This window comes from Anabrus simplex, chromosome 1 (genome assembly GCF_040414725.1).
Source record: "Anabrus simplex isolate iqAnaSimp1 chromosome 1, ASM4041472v1, whole genome shotgun sequence".
NCBI classification, from domain to species: Eukaryota; Metazoa; Arthropoda; class Insecta; order Orthoptera; family Tettigoniidae; genus Anabrus; species Anabrus simplex.
The window spans coordinates 496,921,794-496,943,571 of record NC_090265.1 but is presented as its reverse complement, the minus strand read 5'-3'; the positions used below and the strand labels follow the sequence as shown (position 1 = coordinate 496,943,571).

The following is a 21,778-nucleotide window of genomic DNA, read 5'->3' as shown; positions in this document are numbered from 1 at the left end:
TCTGCAGGCTTTTCATGATTCATTTGCTGCAGACCTTATATATCTTCCGTTTTGTGCGTCACTTTTTCGTAATTTATTCATACGCGAGGGCAGAGGATAACATCGGTTTGTGTGAATGGGGTGCTTGCCTGTGGTTTTGATTTGAGACCTATTATTATTTTTCTTTGTGTCTACTACTGGCTGAGCTTGTTTTAGTGTTTATATTGTTTAACGCTAATGACATGCATTTCATGTTCACCTTGGGCGAGGTGATATGAATATGGCATGTAGCGTGTATACCATTTGACGTTTATGATTGTAACTGGATGAGCCTGACCTACTATGCGGCGATCCAGGGTTATGATCTGGGTATTTGAATCAAGCTCTGGAGCCTGTAATTTTGCTTGTCATGCTGTACGGATTGTCTCGTAACTTATCTTGACAACACTACCTATTTGGTCTTGTACATTCTGGTCTCTATGCTGTGCGTGCGTGCGTTAGTGTGGATTGGCCGGTTAGATTTATGTTATTTTTCTGCATCTCACGGGTGTTATTTTTACACCATCACTATTCCTCTTATTACTTTTGCTCCTGGCTTTACTCGCCTGCGTACTTGTTTATTTTAATAGAATTTTATTTCTGTTTTATTTGTTTAATTTTTAGATATGCTTATTGATCTCGTAACTGTGGTAACATCTCAGTCTCCTTGTTTTGTTTTCTTTTCTTTGCCAGGCTACTTCTCGGTGTATTTTGTTTCTGGGGATGCTGTCTCTATGGAGATAATTGTTGTGTTTGCGTCTTTGAATGTATGATTGGAGTTCGAGTCTAGCATTACTGAATGCTTTGTTTGTGTGGCTTTTTAAAGTAAATGTTTGCTTCTTTCACGTGTGTTCAACTTCTCACTCTAGAGAAAGGAATGCTTTGCTTCAAGTGTTAATTTATTTTTTCAAGATAGATCTATTTTGATCACTATTGTTAACACATTTCAAAACGCCTCTGTTGCATCCTCGTTGATGTTTACCAAGCAGAATTCTGTGGTTATGACTGCGTGCACAATTCTCTTTACGTCTGTAAACTTGAGTACCTTTTCCTCTGTATCCCCTATTTCTTTTCCTGTTCGCATATTCATTTGAATTTCTTGTTATGTTAATAAATCCTATTCTTGTGATCCCAATCTTTTATTGTGGGTACAGGCCTTTTCTACTTCCTTTCATAAATTTAAGAGGCATGAATTCAGTTCCTGGCAGTCTCTAGCCTGTTCCGACCTGTCCACGAGGTAAGTATCTTGTGTGCGTTAGGGCTGGGTTGTGGTGTTGAGTTTAAACTTATGGAACATTCAGTAGTTCAGCATATTCAGTGTGTCAGCACTAACGCTAGTGGGATCCTCAACAGCTCTGCCATCAGCTGTTATAGATGGCCTGGGCATCACTGAAGAGGCGTACTAGGCAAACGAGGAGTGAGGTAGTTTCCCGTTGCTTTCCTCACCGAGCCAGAGTTGCTATTACATATCAGTCTGCCAAGCTCACTGAAATGCATACACCAACCGACCCTATGAGCTACATTTTCACACCATTCATAGCAGGGACTGACTGCATTACTAGCATCGCTCATACCTCAGTCATTTTCATATTGTCAAAGCCAAGGATAAGACAGAGACAGATCTGTGAAAGTAATAAAATTGCTCTAGCCTATATCAGAAGACATAGTGCACTGTAAACACTAGGTCCTGCCAGCAAAGGCATCATTCAGTAGAAAGTAGTTAAATTTGCAACATACAAGATTGACAATAGCTTTGATATAAGTTTATGTCATTACACCCTGCATTAAGCAAGATAATTTTCAATCTGGGTTTAGCTTAAGTAAAGATCTCCATGATAAGCTTTTCAATCTTTTCAGTCTGGATTTAGAATAAGTAAAGATCTCCATGATAAGCTTACTACCACAAGAATAATGAACTGTGTAAATAAATTAATAATTGGAACATTGAACATCTGGTAACCTGGATAATAACTTCTTGTGTAACCTTGATGGCCTTGGAAGAGAGAGGGAGAAGCTTCTTAACAAATTTCGTCTTTTTATGGTCCATTGTCTCCATCCATGGGCCTTTAAAATGCCACGTAAGTGATCATCTGTTAGTTGCAGCCCTGTAGCACTGGACAAGTTCAAAATACCCAAGTAATATTTTGCATACACACATTTGGGACTGTCGAAACACAATCTTTGTAGAAAATTTGCCCTAGGGTATGTTTTTTTTTTTTTTTCCAACAGCATTTAAGATATTTTAGTGTCTTAAGTTAACATCATATATGAAGAAAACCTAAGATATAATATTTTTCAAATGGAAATTCTAAGTTCCCATGGAGGGAATTAGATTCTTTTCCACCAATAGAGCATATCAAAAATCAGATCAAAAATTAGATGGATGGCTTTTCCGGCGTTTGCTCTATTAACCAGCGTTTCATCCCAGGTCTGACACATCCCACTCTGAGGGGTCTAGTGTCAGACCTGGGACGAAACGCTGGTTAATAGAGCAAACGCCGGAAAAGCCATCCATCTAATTTTTGATCTGATAATATTTTTCGTTTACCTTGTTTGGTGGCTGTTGTTAAAATGTAATAAAGTCCAGGGATAGAAGTCTACTAAAAGTTAAAAAATGAAGAAATTTGATTGAATTGTAAAACTTTTGGTTTTATATTTTCAAGAAATCTTATTGTGCTTCAGTTTACTACTACTGCTGCTGCTGCTACTACTACTACTACTACTACTACTACTACTACTACTACTACTACTACTCAAACTCAAGGTTGCTGCAGTTCAAATCCTGGCCGTTGTATGTGATATTTTTGAAATGAAAATTCACATCCCTGTGGTTCGAATTCCACATAAAAATGGAGGTACCATGTCTATGATCATGATACCAACAGCCAGTTAAGACTACAAGTTCGCTTTGATGATGATAATAATAATAATAATAATATCCCTTCAACTACTTTCAGTAGTAAGCTATTCCGTAGTGCCGAATAAGAACTTTTTAATGTATCGGTAAATCTTCTTACACAGGTTTGTCCCACTGAAGTACTCTTGAACTGCTAATCAATTGCATACAATCTCATGCAGCCTTGGCTCTTGTTAAATAGTTTCTATTTACTAAATGTTTGCTATTGTTTTGGAATGTTTAATGCAAGAAATGTTATAAAAATTCTGAAATGCATCAAATAGTGAAGCTAGATGTATGTGTTTATTGGATATCACTATGTCTTTTCCCTTGTTCTGTCAGATAGTTAGAATGTTGAAAATCATTGTGTACCATGCTTTAAAGATTATTGTACTGTATGCTACTAGAAGTAAACCTCAATATCTCTGTGTGAATTCTATAGTGATTATTTGGAAACAAAAATCAGTCTTTGGTGCGTTTAAGATTATCATCCTAAAATGTAGAAAAATATGCAAGTGAAACTTGTTTACTTTATGCAATTCAGAATTAACTTTGCACAAACTCCTGTAAAATCATTTTTCGTACTGAAAGGGAAAGGTGACTAACATGTAAATAGGTACTCATCACTAAAAGAAGTACAAAAATGTGGTTAAGCTTGGTAAAGTTCTTAAAAACATGTGGCTTAATATAATCCAACAATGTTAAGGCCAAAAATGTTTTAAAGATCACACAACACTGCATACAAACTGGACAGTGTTCCAGCGTTTAAGTACTTGGGTAGTACAGTATCAAAAGACAACCTTGCAAAATATGAGGTGGACGGTCGAATTAGCAAGGCAACTCAGTTTTATCACAAAGTAAGACAATTGCTGTGGGATAAACAATTTCACCCATCCTCACTTATAGCTTGGAAACTACCACGTTAACGAGACAAGACAAATGAAAATTTCAAGCTGCAGAAATGAAGTTCCTTCACACCATGATACAGAAGACCAGGAAGGGACAAGTTCAGGAATGAAAAAATCCAAGAGGAGGTTGGAATAAGAGACTCCCTACTACAGAAGATCCAGAAAGCAAGACTGAAGTGATTTCGCCATGTAAGAAGGATGAGTTCTAGCAGGACTGCAAGAAGAGAATATGAAAGAGAACTAAAAGGAAAAAGACCAGTAGGCATATCCAGAGGAAAATGGACCAATCTGGCAAAGAAAGATGTCAAGGAGAGAGTACAAGATTGGGAGAAGATTACGAAAGAACAGTGGTTCATGGACAGACAAAGATGGAGTTGGCTCGTACACCACACCCAGGCAACTGGAAATGGTCAATGATGATGCTGATTACAACACTGCAAGGAGAGGGAAGAGCAACTAGTTAGATGTGGATGAAAACTGAGAGTGCATTTGAGATACGAACAATAAAAGATGTGCTCCTTCATTGAACAGTGTAAGCAAACTGTAGAAGTAAGGAAATAAGCTAGAAGGAAATGGTTAAAAAGGAAAGGCAATGAAGAAAGTAAAAAAGAATTAGAAAAAGTGAGACTGAATATGCAGGCGACTTCGAAAAGGGTGAAAGCAAAATACATTAAGGACATCACCCGACATGGAAAAGGAACTTGTAAGGGAACAAGACTAAGGAACTTTATAAGAACATGAATGGGTTTAGGTAAGTTCAAAGCTCATGTTACACACATCCTAGATTTGATATGCTGGGGAAATTCTGCAGTTTTGTGTTCTTCATATCACCTCTTTCAAGAGCTGTTTCTGTTTACCATGGTTTCTCTGGTGTTGTCTGTAACATTTCCTTTTTCTCTCTCCATGCCTTCATAGGAACTTCGGCAGAAAACTGTGTAACGTGCTCCTGCCATAATCTTCGTATCTATGCCTCTACATGATTGTCTGCTTTCTACGTTAATATTCTAACCTGCTTCTGCCATCCATGCCTCTGTGTTCCTCTGCGTTCTTCGTCAACATATTAATTATTTGATGTTATTACTCCTTTTTATACTGAACATTGTGTGCTCACCTACCTCCCGTCTCTCTGTCTGCTCCTGCAACTTATGGTATACTGACTGCTTGTCTGCTATCTATCCTCTATTACATACATCACCAGTTACATCATCAAAACTTCTGGAAGCATCTAGTCTGCGCTTCCTCTCACATATATAAGGGACAGCCAAGCTTGGCCTGCTAGCCTGGCATCGACTTACGCACGCACACGCGCACACACACACTCACTCTCTCTCTCTCTCTGCATGGAGGGAGCCGTATGATGCGAGACTATTTCCGTCCAACTGGAACTCTAAATCATCCACATGGGATCTGGGTGAGCTAAAGACTGCTTATAATTCTCTGGAACTTCAAATTTGCCCTTCAGGCATGCTTTTCATAGACTCAAGTTTCTCAGACCTTGATCTGTGCATTAACAGTTTTTCCATTTTCTTTTTTACCTTTGGTTACTCATAATTTCATGACTCGTGTTTTGAAAACTTTTAATGTGGGCTGAGAAGTGATTTTCATGGAGATGACTGTTCAAAGCATCTGATACTGACAGTAACGGGTGAAAGAACCTTTTTAAATTACGCACTCGGATTCGAACTTCTACTCTCCTATCCTCAGCTGTTACTTTCATCCTTACCTCCCCTCTTTGATGTCTTTAGCTTTATCTTTAGGCTTTTTTAGAACTCCCTGGAGGTGATATATTTTATGGGTGGTCTATTATAATAGTGTTGTTGGGAAGTTATTCTTGAAAATGTTTTGTGCGTTCCAAAAATAAAAAGGAATAATGTATGCATGGTTTTGAAATTGTAAACTTGGCCATTTTGTTGTTTCATTGTCTTCTCTATTATACTTCCACCTTCAAGGTGAATGTTGTAACTCCTGTTTTTGTTTTTGTTTTGTTTTTTGTTTAATGGAAAATAGAAAAAGAAATGGACTTTGTCTATGTTTATCTGTGATATATCAAATCTTTTATATATATGTATATTGTGGATAGTCGTTTATACTTCATCTACTACAGTTGTTAATCCTTGTTATCAAATGGTGGCCACTTTTCTTTATTGAGGACCTACCACGGACCTATTCCTGTCTTTTCCAGTGTAGCTTCCTGTCACTCTGCTCATTATCGTGGTAGTTAGCTGTTACCTTTTTATGGTGTCGGTGCATATTTTGAAAATGGCATTGAAACAGATACTGGGTTACAAGACCATATTCTAAGCCTCGTCTCAGTTTTTTTTTTGGAGGGATTGTATTTGGAAAAAGGAAAGAAAAATCTTTCAAATTTTTGCTTCTATAAGGTGTTGGTATGCTTATTGTCATCTGAGGAATTGGTGATGTATGATTACTATTGCTTTTGTATCACCCAGTTTCCACCAACGGTGATGGTATATACACCAATCAAACGCCACAACTGTTTTTAAATACTTTTCTGTTTCGCTATAGGATGTGATTGGTCATAGGAAATGAAACTGGTTAGCAAGATATATGCTTGAGTGGCCTGTGCATTAATATCCTCAGATAATGTGTGTATCACGATATCTGTCCTTCCAAAATGACAGTGCCCCACAGACTATACAACTCGCATGCTATGTGCCTGTTGATGTATGTTTTAGCCTTGTTGTCTACTTACTATGTTTACACAGTCGAATCACGTTTTTATGACTGCGTAGACATGCTGGCAGTGACTCAGTCAGATGCTGATCTCTACAGGTATTTGGAGCTGTGCTATTTGCAGTGTAACCTACAACTGTTGAAGGGTCCATGGCAGAGGAGACCATGGGCAAACATGACAATCGAGGTGATCCTTCAATTGGATTCAGATCGGAGCTGTTTGGGGTCCAGGGACAAACTTTAAAGTTTTAATTGTGCTCTTTCAGCCACATGCAGACACTTCTACCTGTGTGGAAGATCCTATCCTCATGAGGAAAGACAATCATCATGTACGGTTGGTCATAATTGCCAAGGATTGATTCATAACCAAATCACTTAAGAGTGCCTTCCACACAGATGATGGAACCTGCTAGAGAATACCACAAGAACATTCCCCAGGCCATAACAGAGCCCTCACTGTCTTGTGTTCACCTAGCAGTGGTTGCCGGGTCTTGGTTCTCTGACATTTCTTGCCAGACATACAGCTGATGTCCATCTGTTGTATGCAGCTGAAACGTGACTTGTCAGAGAAGGCTAGCCATTGCCAGTGAGTAGCGATTCAGTTACTATACTGTCGATCAAATTCCAGTCATTTTCATCGATGGGTGCAGTCACCCTCCATCTATTCTGTAACCCTGTTTGCAGAACTGAACTGTTGTGGTAGAATAAACTACTTCATTTATATGGTGAATTGTTCCACTGTAGTCTGTCAGTTGGATTTCATGCACCATCTAAGTTAACATTCATTTCGGACATCAATGGCACATTATTCCCATTGGTGCCGTTCATCCAGTCAAGATACACCTGTACCGTAGAGGCATATGAATAATTCACCAATGTTGCTGTTTCTGAAATGCTGGCCCACTTCTCCCGAAAGCCGATGATCACCCCTCTTTCTATCAAAGGGTAGAGAAGGGTCCACCTATTCAATACCATTAAATACCTTTGCAACTTGTTTAAATCGCTTCCCTTACCCATGATGGCAGGAAGTGGAATGTGTACAGCCAGTCCATTGGTCACATTATATACCTGCTTCACCAGCCCATGCCACGGGGTATACATCATAGGCTAAACACTGCAGATGGCACTACTAGCAGGTGCTCATAATATGTGATTCGACCGTGTATGTCACTTCCGTCACCAGTATTAGTTCTACAGAATTAGATTTACCAGCAATTTGGATGAATGCACAACACTCTTATTAGCCCACACACAATATTTCTTAGCCTGCGGTCAAGCCCATCCTCTGTAGAAGGTTACTTAAGTAACAGTCTGTGACATACACATTGTAAGTCACTATCTAGGCATTTGAAAAATTGCACAAAGGCATCATATCCCATGGATACATAGTGTGTGACAGTTTTTAGCTTCATGCACTATAAACACACATCATTTTGTAAGATTTGTAGGAGGTTGCTAAGTGCTGTTGCTTTGTTTGAATGCTTTTTCATTCGTAAAAGTTCTATTATGATTCTTATTGGGAAGTGCAACAGTTTCTTCAATAATCATCATAAAATGACAAAGCCATATTTAAAAACATTGCTGATGATCCACAGTTCAATAAAAAAAAATTTAAAAAAATACAGTCTAGATAGTACAAATTACTCATCAAATTACATGAACTTAGCAATATTGTATGTTGAGTATTCAGCCCAAAAGCAGGTTTGATCCTCAATTGCTCCACCATCAGCTGTTGTACATGGCCTAGGCATCACTGAACCAGAAGTTGCTATTACATATCAGTCTGCCAAGCCCACTGAAATGCTTGCAGCAGCTGAACCTGTGAGCAACATTTTCTTACCATTGGTCATACCGTAGTCACTTTCATATTGTCAAAGCCAAGAATGAGACTGAGACAGGTCAATGAAAGAAACAAATTTGATATAGCCCATATCAGAAAGCACAGTGCACTATAAGCACTTGGTCTCACCAGCAGAGGTAAACAGTATTATTAAAAGATCATGATTTTGATTTGTTTTTGAAGTATATACAGTACTATGATCAGATACAGTATTGTTGTGTTAGGTAGGGCTTTGTATTCAAGGTACCAGAAACATAATTTTTTAAGGTATTTGAAGGATTTTATTTGATTAAAATGCTACTCTCTATTTTTATGTAATGATCTTGGGAACTTAGTTGTACTTCAAGTTTAGATATTTGTGTACTCAAAACGGATGTGGTAGCATACACATAATCTGTGGTTATAGTTTTGATATGTTAAAAAATACAAATCATTGCTTATTTGTTTATTAAATCAGGGTCACTACAAGATATACTTGTAAACCATTTTCTGCACATTATTTACTTCTTCTGTCAGTTTTTCTTTTTTTTTTTTCTTTTGTAGTGTCACCTCAAGAGATGGGTATTGTTACTAAACAGGTTCCTCCTTCTGTGAAGAGAGGCTTGATGCTGATGTCTAAAATTCTACAGAATATTGCAAATCATGTGGAGTTCAGCAAGGAGCAACACATGTTCCCATTTAATGACTTCCTTAGAGCACATTTTGAGATTGGAAGAAGGTGAGCCTGTAAATATTTAAGGCAAAATGAAATCTCATTTCAATTTGGAATTTTATATGCATGTTATATATCCACATATATGCCCAATATATACATATATTAGGGTGCAGTAACATGGACTATTCATTCTTATTAAGTCCAAAGTTGATCACTTTTTTGGGGCTGCATGAAACAATCTTTATGTTCTGCTAGCAGAGGAACTTAGTAATCAAACTGTGAGGTTATGAATATAAGGGAGGTTAGCAAGTTTCTTTCTGTTTACAAGGTATGCACAAACCATCGTAATTGACTTTCACACATTTTTTGCCTGGATTGGTACAACACCAAATCATTTTCGAATGGCTATGTTGGAAGTACAGTCTAGTCTAGTGACATGGGTTGATTATCTCAGTATCTTTGTCTCCATGATGCTTAGTCAGTGGTCTACCTCTTGTTACCCAACATCCTGTACCATGTGTGTGACTGGACAGGTGATTTCTTGTGGGTGTGATGTCATAGGTTTACGTTTTTTGAGATGCAGGCTGTATTTCCTCAAATTGACCAATCCATCATTCCATTCTTGGGTTTGGCACTGGTGTGGCTTCTAGAAGATGGCTTCAGCATAGAGAAGGATCTACGGTATCAGCTGGTCAAGACTTGCCGTAACAGGGTCCATCACTAGGGTGAACAGTAGTGAAGTTGAGCTGAGCCCTGATGGACACCAGCTGTAACGGCAGCAGCAGCTTATACTTAGCTTCTTGGCTTGGCACAGCATAAAGCAATTACTGCCAACTGACAAGATACTCTGGGAAACTCTGTTGTTGAAGTGCTAGCCAAATCTGATAATGCAGCATATGATGGGAGGAAGACATGATGGAATAATATGTTTCTCGAGTAACCTTGCATTGTGGATTGCATCATATGTGCTTCAATTTTTCACAAAGCTTATATGTGGTGGTAATGGTGGTGGTAGTTACCTAAATCCCGTGGCACAACAGCTCCACAGGGCCATGGCCTACCAAGTGACCACTGCTCAGACTGAAGGCCTGCAGATTACGAGGTGTCATGTGGTCGACTCGATGAATCCTAATATAAATGGTCCATTATTGGACATTATAAATTTTCCAACTAACTCATTTCTGGTTGCCAGCATTTCGTCTCGGTGTGCTAAGTTGGCCTCATCAGTTGGTAAATAGCACACCCACCAAGACGCATGGCTGGTGCATACCGTGGAGGCCACTGTGTAGGTTACTTGGTGCCATTGGCAGTGCCAATGCACTATGAGAGACTTTGTCTGGTTCCCTATGGGGATCAACATCTATATCACGATGAATCCTTTCGACCATCATTTTTAGCTCTCTAGACCAGGGCCGCTATCTCTCCATCAGACAGTTCCTCAATTGTAATCACATTGGCAGAATGAACCTCAAACCAGCCCTCACATCCCTGGCCTGGCTAGAAATCAAACCCGTGACCTCCAGGTAAGAGGCAGGCGCATTACACCTACACCGTGGAGCTATTTCATCATCATCATCATCACCACCACCACCACCACCACCACCACCATCATCATCATCATCATCATCATCATCACAGAGATGCCAGCTTTCAAGAAAGGCAATTCGTAATGTAGCCGTTCGGTCACGGGGGGGGGGGGTGACGGGCGAGGCGGCCGTAGAATTTTATTTCTTCGAGATCTTACTAACGTACATATCATTGAAAAATTAATGAACAACATACAAATCAACCAGATATTCAAAGACTGGCATATAAAGAGTGTATGATTCTTACCTGCTAAAGTAACAGGTGATCTGCGGTACATATCTGAGGTAGGTTGAAGGATCATTTCTTTTGTTGAGTACTGTAGTTGCTGCCCTTAGCAGCTTGTAGTTGCTGTTTGGTAAACGTACCACTGGTGACATGCTATTCCGTTTGATATCGTGTGTTTCCTCTGCACTAACAGAGCACTTAACAGTTCGGTGTTCAGGTTATGTAGCGCATACCTATCTACGAAATGCCACTGTAATATTTGTCCCAAATGGAACATAATCATGAAGTGAAATGAAGTGAAAAATCTGCGGTATACGTTCTTACGGGCTTTAGACAGGACTCACTTGTGTTGTATTCCGCTTCTAGTGCCGTCTTTTGTTTCTTTCTTGAGGTCCAGGGCTAGCACTGACGAATGGGGGTGCTATGTCTGTGAATTCTCATTATCTTTGTCCATATGACTAGCGCGGACAGCTCAAACAGCAAAATAAATATATTACTCTTTTGTTGAAAGGAAAATAGCATGATCCCTAGACCAATAAATATATCATTTATGAATGAGTTAGGGCACAAAACGAATGAGCAACATGAAGAAAACGACACCTAATTAATACAAACAACTTCAGTGAGCAAAGACATCACACACGAAAGTGTTGAGACAAAAAACACATACGGAAGCGCTGCGACGTAGCAGAAAAAAAAATAGTTGTAAGGTAGTAAAGTATGTATCCATATCATTCTCTTCAAGTAAAATTTCGTACTAGTTGGCCGTGCGCGTAGAGGCGCGCGGCTGTGAGCTTGCATCCGGGAGATAGTAGGTTCGAATCCCACTATCGGCAGCCCTGAAGATGGTTTTCCGTGGTTTCCCATTTTCACACCAGGCAAATGCTGGGGCTGTACCTTAATTAAGGCCACGGCCACTTCCTTCCAACTCCTAGGCCTTTCCCATCCCATCGTCGCCATAAGACCTATCTGTGTCGGTGCGACGTAAAGCCCCTAGCAAAAAAAAAAAAACAAATTTCGTACTATTTCTTAATTTACCACATATTTTCGAGTTTATTTATGTAAAAGCAATTATGTTCCATTTGGGACAAATATTACGGTGACATTTCGTAGATAGGTATGCGCTACGTAACCCGGTGTTCATATTAGCACAGAACTCAGTCTTGTTCTTCGTCACCATACGCAACTGAAAATTCGCGGCTACACACACTACAAAAACACGCGCGAATGAGATTTTGAGGAACGCAATAAACAGGGCCATTCTTTCTAGTATTCCTCCCTAAATTTTTGAACTATTTTTAGTTTATTACTAGCATCACTAATCACGGTAACGTCACCACACGCATTTTCCTGCACAATAAAGCGCTTCATTATTTCAAACCTTTCACATTTGGAACACACGATTAGCATTTATCCTACAAGAGCAATATATGTAAATTTGGCAACCAAAATCGCAATAAATATTTCAACATTCACGCACGCAGTATCCACAATGAAACGGAGTTTCTCACCACTTCGTCGCCAAAACAAAGGCAAAACTACTCGCATATTTCAAGGAAGTCTGGTCATGTGACGAAGAAAGACAACAGCTCCGCAAGATATGCCACTTCACAGGTGGCAATTTCTCCGGTAATGGAAGCACACACTGAGTTTGGCGGGAGAAAACTCGAAATATTCTCAAATGAGAGACAGGAGAGGGGTAAAATTGATTACCGAGAAATCCGAAAATAACATTCTGAGAATTAAAGCTGTAATGGCATTCCTTGTCTATAGTTTTGAACACCTCATACACTTAGATTTGAAAATCAACAAAAAATCGTAATTTGAGGTGTGTGATTCGTAAAGGCGTAATTGTGATGGGTAATTCGTAATTATTACGATTGAATCGTAATAGTTGGCATCTCTGTCATCATCATCATCCTTTCCCCTAATCCAGCTCCTGCCAGGTCAGGGCCTTATTGCACTTCTCCACCTTTTGCTCTCCTTCACCATTTCTCTTCCATCATTTTGTCACAGTCAAGGGTTTCTTCTTCTCGCACTCCTCTGTTGAGTCGATCCACCATGATCATCTCTTTCTAAGAAAATTTTACAGAACCTTCCTCTGTACATTAAGAGCCTTTTTTCCCAATTTACCAAGCTCGATAGCTGCAGTCGCTTAAGTGCGGCCAGTATCCAGTATTCAGTAGATAGTAGGTTCGAACCCCACTGTCCGCAGCCCTGAAAATGGTTTTCCGTGGTTTCCCATTTTCACACCAGGCAAATGCTGGGGCTGTACCTTAATTAAGGCCACGGCCGCTTCCTTCCCACTCCTAGCCCTTCCCTGTCCCATCGTCGCCATAAGACTTATCTGTGTCGGTGCGACGTAAAGCAACTAGCAAAAAAAAAAAAATTTCCCAATTTATCGCGGTCAGCATATGTTTCCTTTGTTTCTTTTACAATTTCATACATACCACTTAGAAATAAAAGGGGTGACAGTAGATTCCCCTGTCTTAGTCTAGTTCCATTTCTAAACCATTCCGTCTTTTCAACTGGAGTCTGTATGCTGCTGACGTAGATGCTGTACATTGCTTGCACCATTTCTGTAGGTTGTATACCCAGTCACCTTTTGACCGTGGTTTCCCACACCTTCTTCCAGGGAACACTATTGTATGCCTTTGTTAAATCTCTGAATGTCATGACCAGATCCTTTCCGTATTCCCAATTCCTTCCCGTTAATAGTCTCGCGCTGAAGATTGGGTCCACTGTAGATCTTCCAGTTCTAAAGCCATACTGTTCCTCTTCCAACTCTCCTTCTGCCTTCCTTCTCATTCTCCTATCTTATATCCTTTTCAGTATTTTTGCCACTTGTGATAAGAGTGTGATTCCTCCATAATTATCACATACCTTTTTGTCCCTCTTCTTAAAGACTGGTATCATTATTCCCTTTCCGCAGTCTTCTGGCACACGTTTCTGTTTCCATATGCACTTGAACAATCTGTACACCCATTGTAGTCCAACAGGTCCAGTCTTTATCATTTCCACACTAATTTCATCCATCCCTGGTCATGGCTTCCCAATTTTCATTTTTCTGGCTGCTAATTCCATCTCTGACATTGTTATATCATCTTTTATTGTTGTCATCATACCATATTACTACTGTCTCCTCTCCACAGTTTCTCACATTTAGCAGCTTATCAAAAATACTCCTTCCATCCTTTCTTTATTTCTGTATATGTTACCAACTCCCCATCTTCCTCTTTCATCAGCTTTACGTCGCACCAACACAGGTAGGTCTTACGGCGATGATGGGATAGGAAAGTGCTAGGAGAGGGAAGTGGCCGTGGCCTTAATTAAGGTACAGCCCTAGCATTTGCCTGGTGTGAAAATGGGAAAACACGGAAAACCATCTTCAGAGCTGCCAACTGTGTGGTTTGAACCCACTGTCTGCCAAATGCAAGCTCATAGCTGCACGTCCCTAACCGCCCGACCAACTCACTTGGTTTCATCAGTTTTGTATAAGCTCTTTCTTTCCTATTACTTATAATTCCATATAGCGTTTTTTTGCTGCTAACTCTATCACTTTCCATCTTTTGTGTAAATTCTTCCCAACTTTTCTTCTCTGCCAATTTCTTACATTTCCTTTTATTATCAAAATACTTCCTTTTGCTTTCTTCTTTTATATCTCTATTCCATTCTTGCCATGCTTTCTTCTTTTCTCTCTCTGCTTCTCTCACCTCATTCCACCGTGGTGTCTCCTTTTCTTTCAGTCACGTCCATGTTCTACCACAGGCGGGACACTCTGCCCCTCTTACAAACGACCTTTTAAAATTGGAGCACTCATCTTACACATTTCCTACTTCAGTAACTTGAGTTTGTTGTTTCAGTCTCTCCAGAAATTCTTCCTGTACTTTCTTATCTTATAATTTCCATGCTTTTATTTTACTATTCTATCTCCTTTAATTTTTCCATTTTCCCCACTGTCATTTTTGCTGTCACAACTCCATCGATTTGCTTCTCCTGGTAAAGCTGTTATATCCATCAACTGTCTGTGATATGACCTTTCCACCAGAAAGTAATCAATTGCTGATTTTATTCTTCTGTCACCCCAACCCTGTCTTGTAATTTCCCTGTTTTCTTCCAAAACCATGTATTGCCCACAATCATTCCATTCCTCAGCTAGTTTCTCTCCTTCTTTATTCCTTTTCCCATATCCAAATGGTCCAATTACTTCTTCCTTTTGTTGTCTTTCACACCTATGCATTTTAAGTCTCTCATAATGATCACTTCCACATCAGTTATCTCCTTGTCTAGTTTCTCCAGGAATAATTCGTCAATATCACTCTCTTCGTTCCCTATCTGTGGTGCATAGATTTGTTTTAAGTCCTTCACTTTGTTCCTCATTCTCACTTTTTTGAGAAATTAAAGAAAAATAACATTCCATCTTCCATATGAGATGAGATAGTCACCATAGTACTAAAGAAGAGTTGTCAAATTCTGAATCACAATCCACAGCTCTAGGTGTTGTTTGAAATTTATATCATATTATTATAATTTGATACTGTAATAATAATTTCAATGTTAATTTTTTTGGCACTTCATCTAATCAAATATGTGATCATTTCTTCTATTCACAGATTTTTTATCCAAATTGCCTCAGACTGTGAGACAGTTGACCAAGCTTCACACTCTATGTCTTTCATTAGTGATGCCAATGTCCTAGCTCTTCATAGATTACTTTGGAACCATCAAGAGCGAATAGGAGATTACCTATCTAGCAGCCGAGACCACAAGGCTGTTGGAAGACGACCTTTTGATAAAATGGCAACTCTTTTAGCTTACTTGGGTCCCCCTGAACATAAGCCAGTTGATTCACAGTAAGTAGATAGAACATCTCATCTTTATGGTTTACAGGTTTTGAATTAATGTAGAGAGTGTTATTAATAAAAGTTCATTTTTTTCATTTTGGGTTCTCTGATGCAAATCTTTACACAGGTATATAGGATTATGACAGTGCATGGTATAAAACCTATAGTGAATGAAATTGGATTTCCTGGTGAAAAAGCTATATAATTTATTTTTCTTTCCATTTTTCATTTTGTGGTTTATGTAAATAAAGGAATGCCGTGAAAATATCATAATTCCATTGATGTTCAAAATTACTATTTACTGTGATTTAGCTTTAACTTTAGTGGTGCTGAGGTTAGGCACAGCAATTAATTAGCAGTAGAATTAAGAAAGAGAAACATTGTGGCTTGGTATACTGTATTAGGATTAATGAAGAAGTGGCTCAGGTGAAGAAATAGTGAAACGGTAACACAAAGATTTGAGAAAATGTGTATGAAAATTTAAACTCACCTATACATCTCTACACAGTCGCTGACTTTTCACATATGCAGCTGTGAATCAAATTCCAGCCAATGTATGCAGGATTTTTAAAATGAAAATTATGTTTCTGTGTTTCGATTCCATATAAAACTGGAAGTCCTGCTTTTATGATCATGATATCAGCAATCATGTAAAACTGGAAACGTGCTTGCTTTATGTTTAAAAATTCACAAGGTACACAAGAATTATTGCTGTTGTATTCTCATTTTATTTTTAATATACACATCTGTTGGAAAATGTCTTCATCCAAAGATAAGTTAATCAGAAAGAATAATGTGGGAGAACAATGCCTTGATGCAGATTTGTTTAGAGTAGAGTGGGGCAAGAGTATGTGGCAGGGGGAAGTGCACAGAGGAGGTATAGTTGTTTCTGTGAAAGATAGGTTGGCTACTGTAAGTCATTCTGCAAGGTGACATAGTGGACTGCCACAGGTTGTAATGTCAACTGGCATGGTTTAATTAGTGACCATTGCTAAGAATCTCATAAAAATAAAGCAATTCTCTATTTCTTTGTCTTACTGTGTTCTACTGTAATAAACATTTCCACTGATTTTAAGGTCTCAACTTTAATTCTAAATTCATTTTTACATGTGTTCTTCTGCCCCAATTTTTGCACAATGATTATAAAAAGGTTAATTGTAAGGAATGTATTCAAAATATAAATTATAAATCCCAGTGAATTTTAAACTAGGAAAATAGAGGATTTTGACTATAAATCTTATGATTCTGACTCGACTAAGTTGGATTACTGTTGTCTCACTCTACTCTAATTTCATGTATGAAATATTTTAGTACCAAAAGAAAAGTTAATTGATGATTCTGAGAGTATGACACTTCCTTAAATAATCAAGATTCCACTGCATTTTTTTTCTTACTGATACTGACTTTCTCTGATAAATTTTCTTTGTTTGTTTAGCCATATGCTCTTTATCTTACCTCTAAGGTAGTTGTCATACAGTACTTAAGTTCCTTGAATTTAACTATAGATGGCATGCTGAGAGTGACAAGTGAAATTGCTTTCAGGCTACTAGTATACCACTGGTATGGAAATAATCTAATTTATTTTACTTAAAAATTATTTTTTTTCCTGTTGTTTATGATCATGATTATTACATTTCTTTTATCACTGAACTGGTTTAGATTGTGAACTGCAAAATCCTATTAATAAGCTTGCTAAAACTGTATTCTTAGATGGACCAATTCTATATTTTCATAAGTATGAGTTTAACAATCACAAATAAATTTTGAAATATAATATTTAACATACGGTGCAGAGGATGTCAGTATCAGTTTGTGATGTTGGCATCAGAGTTGGTATTTATTTCATTCTTTTTGCTTTATTTACTTTTGCAATTTTTAAAATTGGTTCTATATCTGTAATTGAAATGGTGGCGCTGAAAGACGACTGCAATAATGGCATGCAGTTTACTTTTCTCGTCATACGCCAGGTGGAGTTCTATTGACATGTCCAGTACTAACTTCGAAGAGATCATGGTCAAGCATAACATGCATGAGAAAGAAGAGTTCAAATCTATCAAGTCACTCAATATATTTTACCAAGCAGGAACTTCCAAGGCTGGATATCCGGTCTTCTACTACATAGCTCGCAGGTATAAGTAAGTATTGCACTCTTTTACTTTTACTACACAAAACTGTTGTTGGTATTGCTGATAACAGTGAATTTCTAACTGGAGGAAATCAGAGATTAAAATTGCTCTTTGCACAGTAAACGTGTAAAGTTCAAACTAAACAGACCCTCCTCTTGGTGAACTTGTATATGTCCTATTGGCAAATTTATAGATAATTCTCTATTATAGTGAGATGTCAGTGATGATTATGATGATGGTGATGGTGGTGATGATGATGATGATGATATTTTCTACTACAAAATCTTTCATTTTAATTAGAGTATATTTGAAAAAGAAATGTATTTAGTAAATTCTATATCAATTGTAATAGGCTACTGTACGACAATATACGGTAATGGACAAACTTTATACTGATGGGAGGAACATCCCAACTAAAGAATAAATACTGTAATACTAGTACTGTGTAATGAATTTACAGTAGGCAACAACTGTTTAATATCTAATTATGATTCATTCATCTTTATAGTTGCAAAATTTGATTTACATACACGCATTCCCTTTATAGAGTGCTAGTCCTCTTAAGGTACGTTTACCGAGCTCGATAGCTGCAGTCGCTTAAGTGCGGCCAGTATCCAGTATTCGGGAGATAGTGGGTTCGAACCCCACTGTTGGCAACCCTGAAGATGGTTTTTCGTGGTTTCCCATTTTCACACCAGGCAAATGCTGGGGCTGCTTCCTTTCCACTCCTAGCCCTTTCCTGATCCATCGTCGCCATAAGATCTATCTGTGTCGGTGCAACGTAAAGCAACTTGCTTAAGGTACATTTAGACCAATGCAAGTTTTTGTGTGCAAAGAAGTATCCGCATATTGTGTGAAGATGCACACAATGAAGGTAAAGCTGGAATAATTCAAGAGGACAAATTTGGGCAAATATTCTTTTATAGGAAGGGGAGTTAAGGATTGGAATAACTTACCAAGGGACATGTTCAATACATTTCCAATTTCTTTGCAATCATTTAAGAAAAGGCTAGGAAAACAACAGATAGGAAATCTGCCACCTGGGCGACTGCCCTAAGTGCAGATCAATATTGATTTGATTGATTGATTGATTGATTGATTGATTGATTGATTGATTGATTGATTGATTGATTGATTGATTGATTGATTGATTGATTGATTGATTGATTCATGCAAGCAGGCTCATGCCATGGTGGACGGTGCACACAGACCTTCATGCAGAGATGCAAGAATGTGCAATTGACTCCCCAGTTCAGGTGGGGGAGACTCGTGCAACTGTTGTGCACTGTCCATGATTCTGTGTACATATTTGTTCTGCCAGTATGGTATCTGTTAATTGTAAGGTAGATACCAATTTTTTCTTACTTCACTAGAATGGCAGGCTGGTGGAATATAAATTTTGTTGAAGATAACCTTTAATTTTTTTGTTTGTGGATGACCAGCTCTAACAACTATAAAGACAGAGTGAAATCGAGTGATTGTCTGCAGTTCCTAAAAAGCAAGTATGACTAAAGAACAATGAAAGCAGCGCTGAACAAAATAAAAAGCTTTCAATCGTTTTCCAATGGATGAACTATGAATTCCAGTCAAAGACGAAGTAGAGTGGGTCAGAGGCTCACAATGTTTCAAAGCTGTCGTAGTTCTTGTATGAGTTACTTCTCTTCATTCTGGATGGGTAAGAAACATGGCTGGGGAAGAAGAAATTGCATCTTGTGGCCATTGGTATAACTCCTCCGTATTCTGCATTTTGCTTTTTAATAGTTGGCTTGAGGAGTAGAAGAATTATTTCAAAGTCAATGAGAGGCATATATGTGAAGGTTTTAATGAGTGTATCACACATCATCTCTACCTCTTCTACTACATTTAAAGATGCAGCAACCCAGCACTCTTGCTTCTTTCCTTGATTGCATCTTTATTATATTTATTATTTATTTACATATTTTACGCCCACATTGGAGCACTGAAATCAATACGTTTGAGTTAATTTCTTCTTCTTCTTCTCCCAGAACTTTTTCATCCTCTCCGACCTGGAAGCCCTTTGTGTGTCCGATATAGTATATTGTTTCCGTTCAACTGCTTTTAGTTTGAGACTTATGCTTTTGTTCTTCAAAATCCTCTTCTCTTTTCTGTCTTTGATTTGTTGCCGAGTTATACCCAATTCTTCCAAATCGTCCTGAACTTCTTTGAACCAATTATTATTGATTTTATTCTTCAAAAAGTAATCGAATAGTTGTTTCAATATCCTGGTGTCTGCTAATCTTGATATGTGACAGAAAAAGGAAATTCTTCTTTTACGCATTGTAGATATTATTGATTCACATTCACGATAGACAATGTTGTTAGGCAACAATCTCCACTGTCCATCAACTTGGTGTTTTTTATTAATAATTGTTCTAAGAATTCTTCTCTCAGTTTTCTGTAATTTGTCTGTTGTAGATTTTACATTTAATTTGAATAAAGTTTCACTAGCATAGGTTGCCTCTGGTTTAACTATGGAATTATAGTGTTTCAGCTTAGCGTTTATCGAAAGAGATTTTTTTTAATAGGTTGGCCAGGTAAGTCTTTGTGCTTGTTTAAATTTAGTTGTTCTGTGTTCTATTGCTTCTTTTTCATTTGTGTTCCATGTTATTATTTCCCCAAGATATTTGAATTTCTGAACAATTTTAATCTCTTTATTACTGTTCAGCTGAATAACTGGTAAATCAACTTTAAAAGTTGGCATCATTTCTGTTTTTTCAAATGAAATTTGTAATCCCATTTTTTTAGCTATAATTTCTAGTTGTTCAATTTGAAATTTAGCCTCTTCTATTGTATTTGCAAGTAATGCTAAATCGTCCGCAAAAGCAAGGCAGTTGAGTTTAATATTTCTACCGATCTTGATAGTTGGTTGGCATTTCTTGTTCCATTCACGCATAACCTTCTCCAATGCACAATTAAATAACAATGGTGAAAGTCCGTCTCCTTGTCGAAGTCCAGTTCTTATAGTGAATGATTCTGATAATTCACCTCTAAATTTAACTTTTGCCTTCGTATTTTTAAAAGTCATATTAATGAGGTTGATTGCATCTTTATTGTAAAATAATACAGTACTAACATTGGCAGCATCAGCTGTTAAGTTCATAGCAGACATGTTGACTGAAGGTAGTGTGTGTGTTACTATCAAGGTGTGAATAGAAACAGGCAGGTACCTTCATGAAGCAATAGGCATGTTATTAGATGAATGTGTAAGCTTGTATGTTGCATACATGGAGGTATAAGCAGACGCATGGCTACTAGGCACGAGACGTACAGGTCTAAACGTGCCTTTAGTCATCAAGCCTTCACGAATGAACATAATCCTCTATTCATAGTGTGACATTCCACTGTCCCAGGAATAAAACTCAATCGAGTTGAGATGAAAGTGATTACCGGTAACGAAATCAAGTGTAATGCGTAAATTCAATAGAATGTCAAGTAGATACGGTATAACGCGAAGCCAAAATGGTAAAGATCATAATGGCAGTGGCAAAGACAAAATGTGAATTTGAATTGTTAAAGCCATCACTATTGGAAAAAAAAAAAAAAAAAAAAATTGAACAAGCTATCAAAGAAAGCGGATGCATTCCAGTCAAGAAGTTAGATATACATCTTTAATCTATTGAAATAGAAATGAGTCTACGAAAGAAAGAAGATTTATAGCGTTTATATATCAATTAATGTGTAAAATATAATAATAATTTAATATATGTGTTATATAAATTGAAAATGGCAAGAATTCATTAACAGAAAATTGAAGATGGCAAAGACAAGGCTTTGACTCTAAGATACAGAATTCAATATAATTCAACGTCAATACATTAAGTCATTAAGCAGTCCTGTACGACATAAAAATCTAAGACGATAGCAGACGTATTGGGAATTTGATAAAGATTGAAATGATTCAAAGCAATCTAAAATTGATTCTCATTGATAAAATTATGTTAGATGGCTTTGATAGCAACAAAAT

General features: G+C 37.8%; 1 protein-coding gene across 1 annotated transcript in view; it reads left to right on the top strand.

Moving 5' to 3' along the window:
• Window positions 1-21,778, top strand: part of Nf1 (neurofibromin 1) — a 666,749-nt gene that overhangs the window by 395,553 nt on the left and 249,418 nt on the right. The window contains exons 27-29 of the mRNA XM_068225031.1: window positions 8,900-9,074; window positions 15,437-15,676; window positions 17,635-17,802. Of these exons, the coding sequence (XP_068081132.1) occupies window positions 8,900-9,074; window positions 15,437-15,676; window positions 17,635-17,802 (583 nt within the window). The remainder of the gene's footprint in view (window positions 1-8,899; window positions 9,075-15,436; window positions 15,677-17,634; window positions 17,803-21,778) is intronic.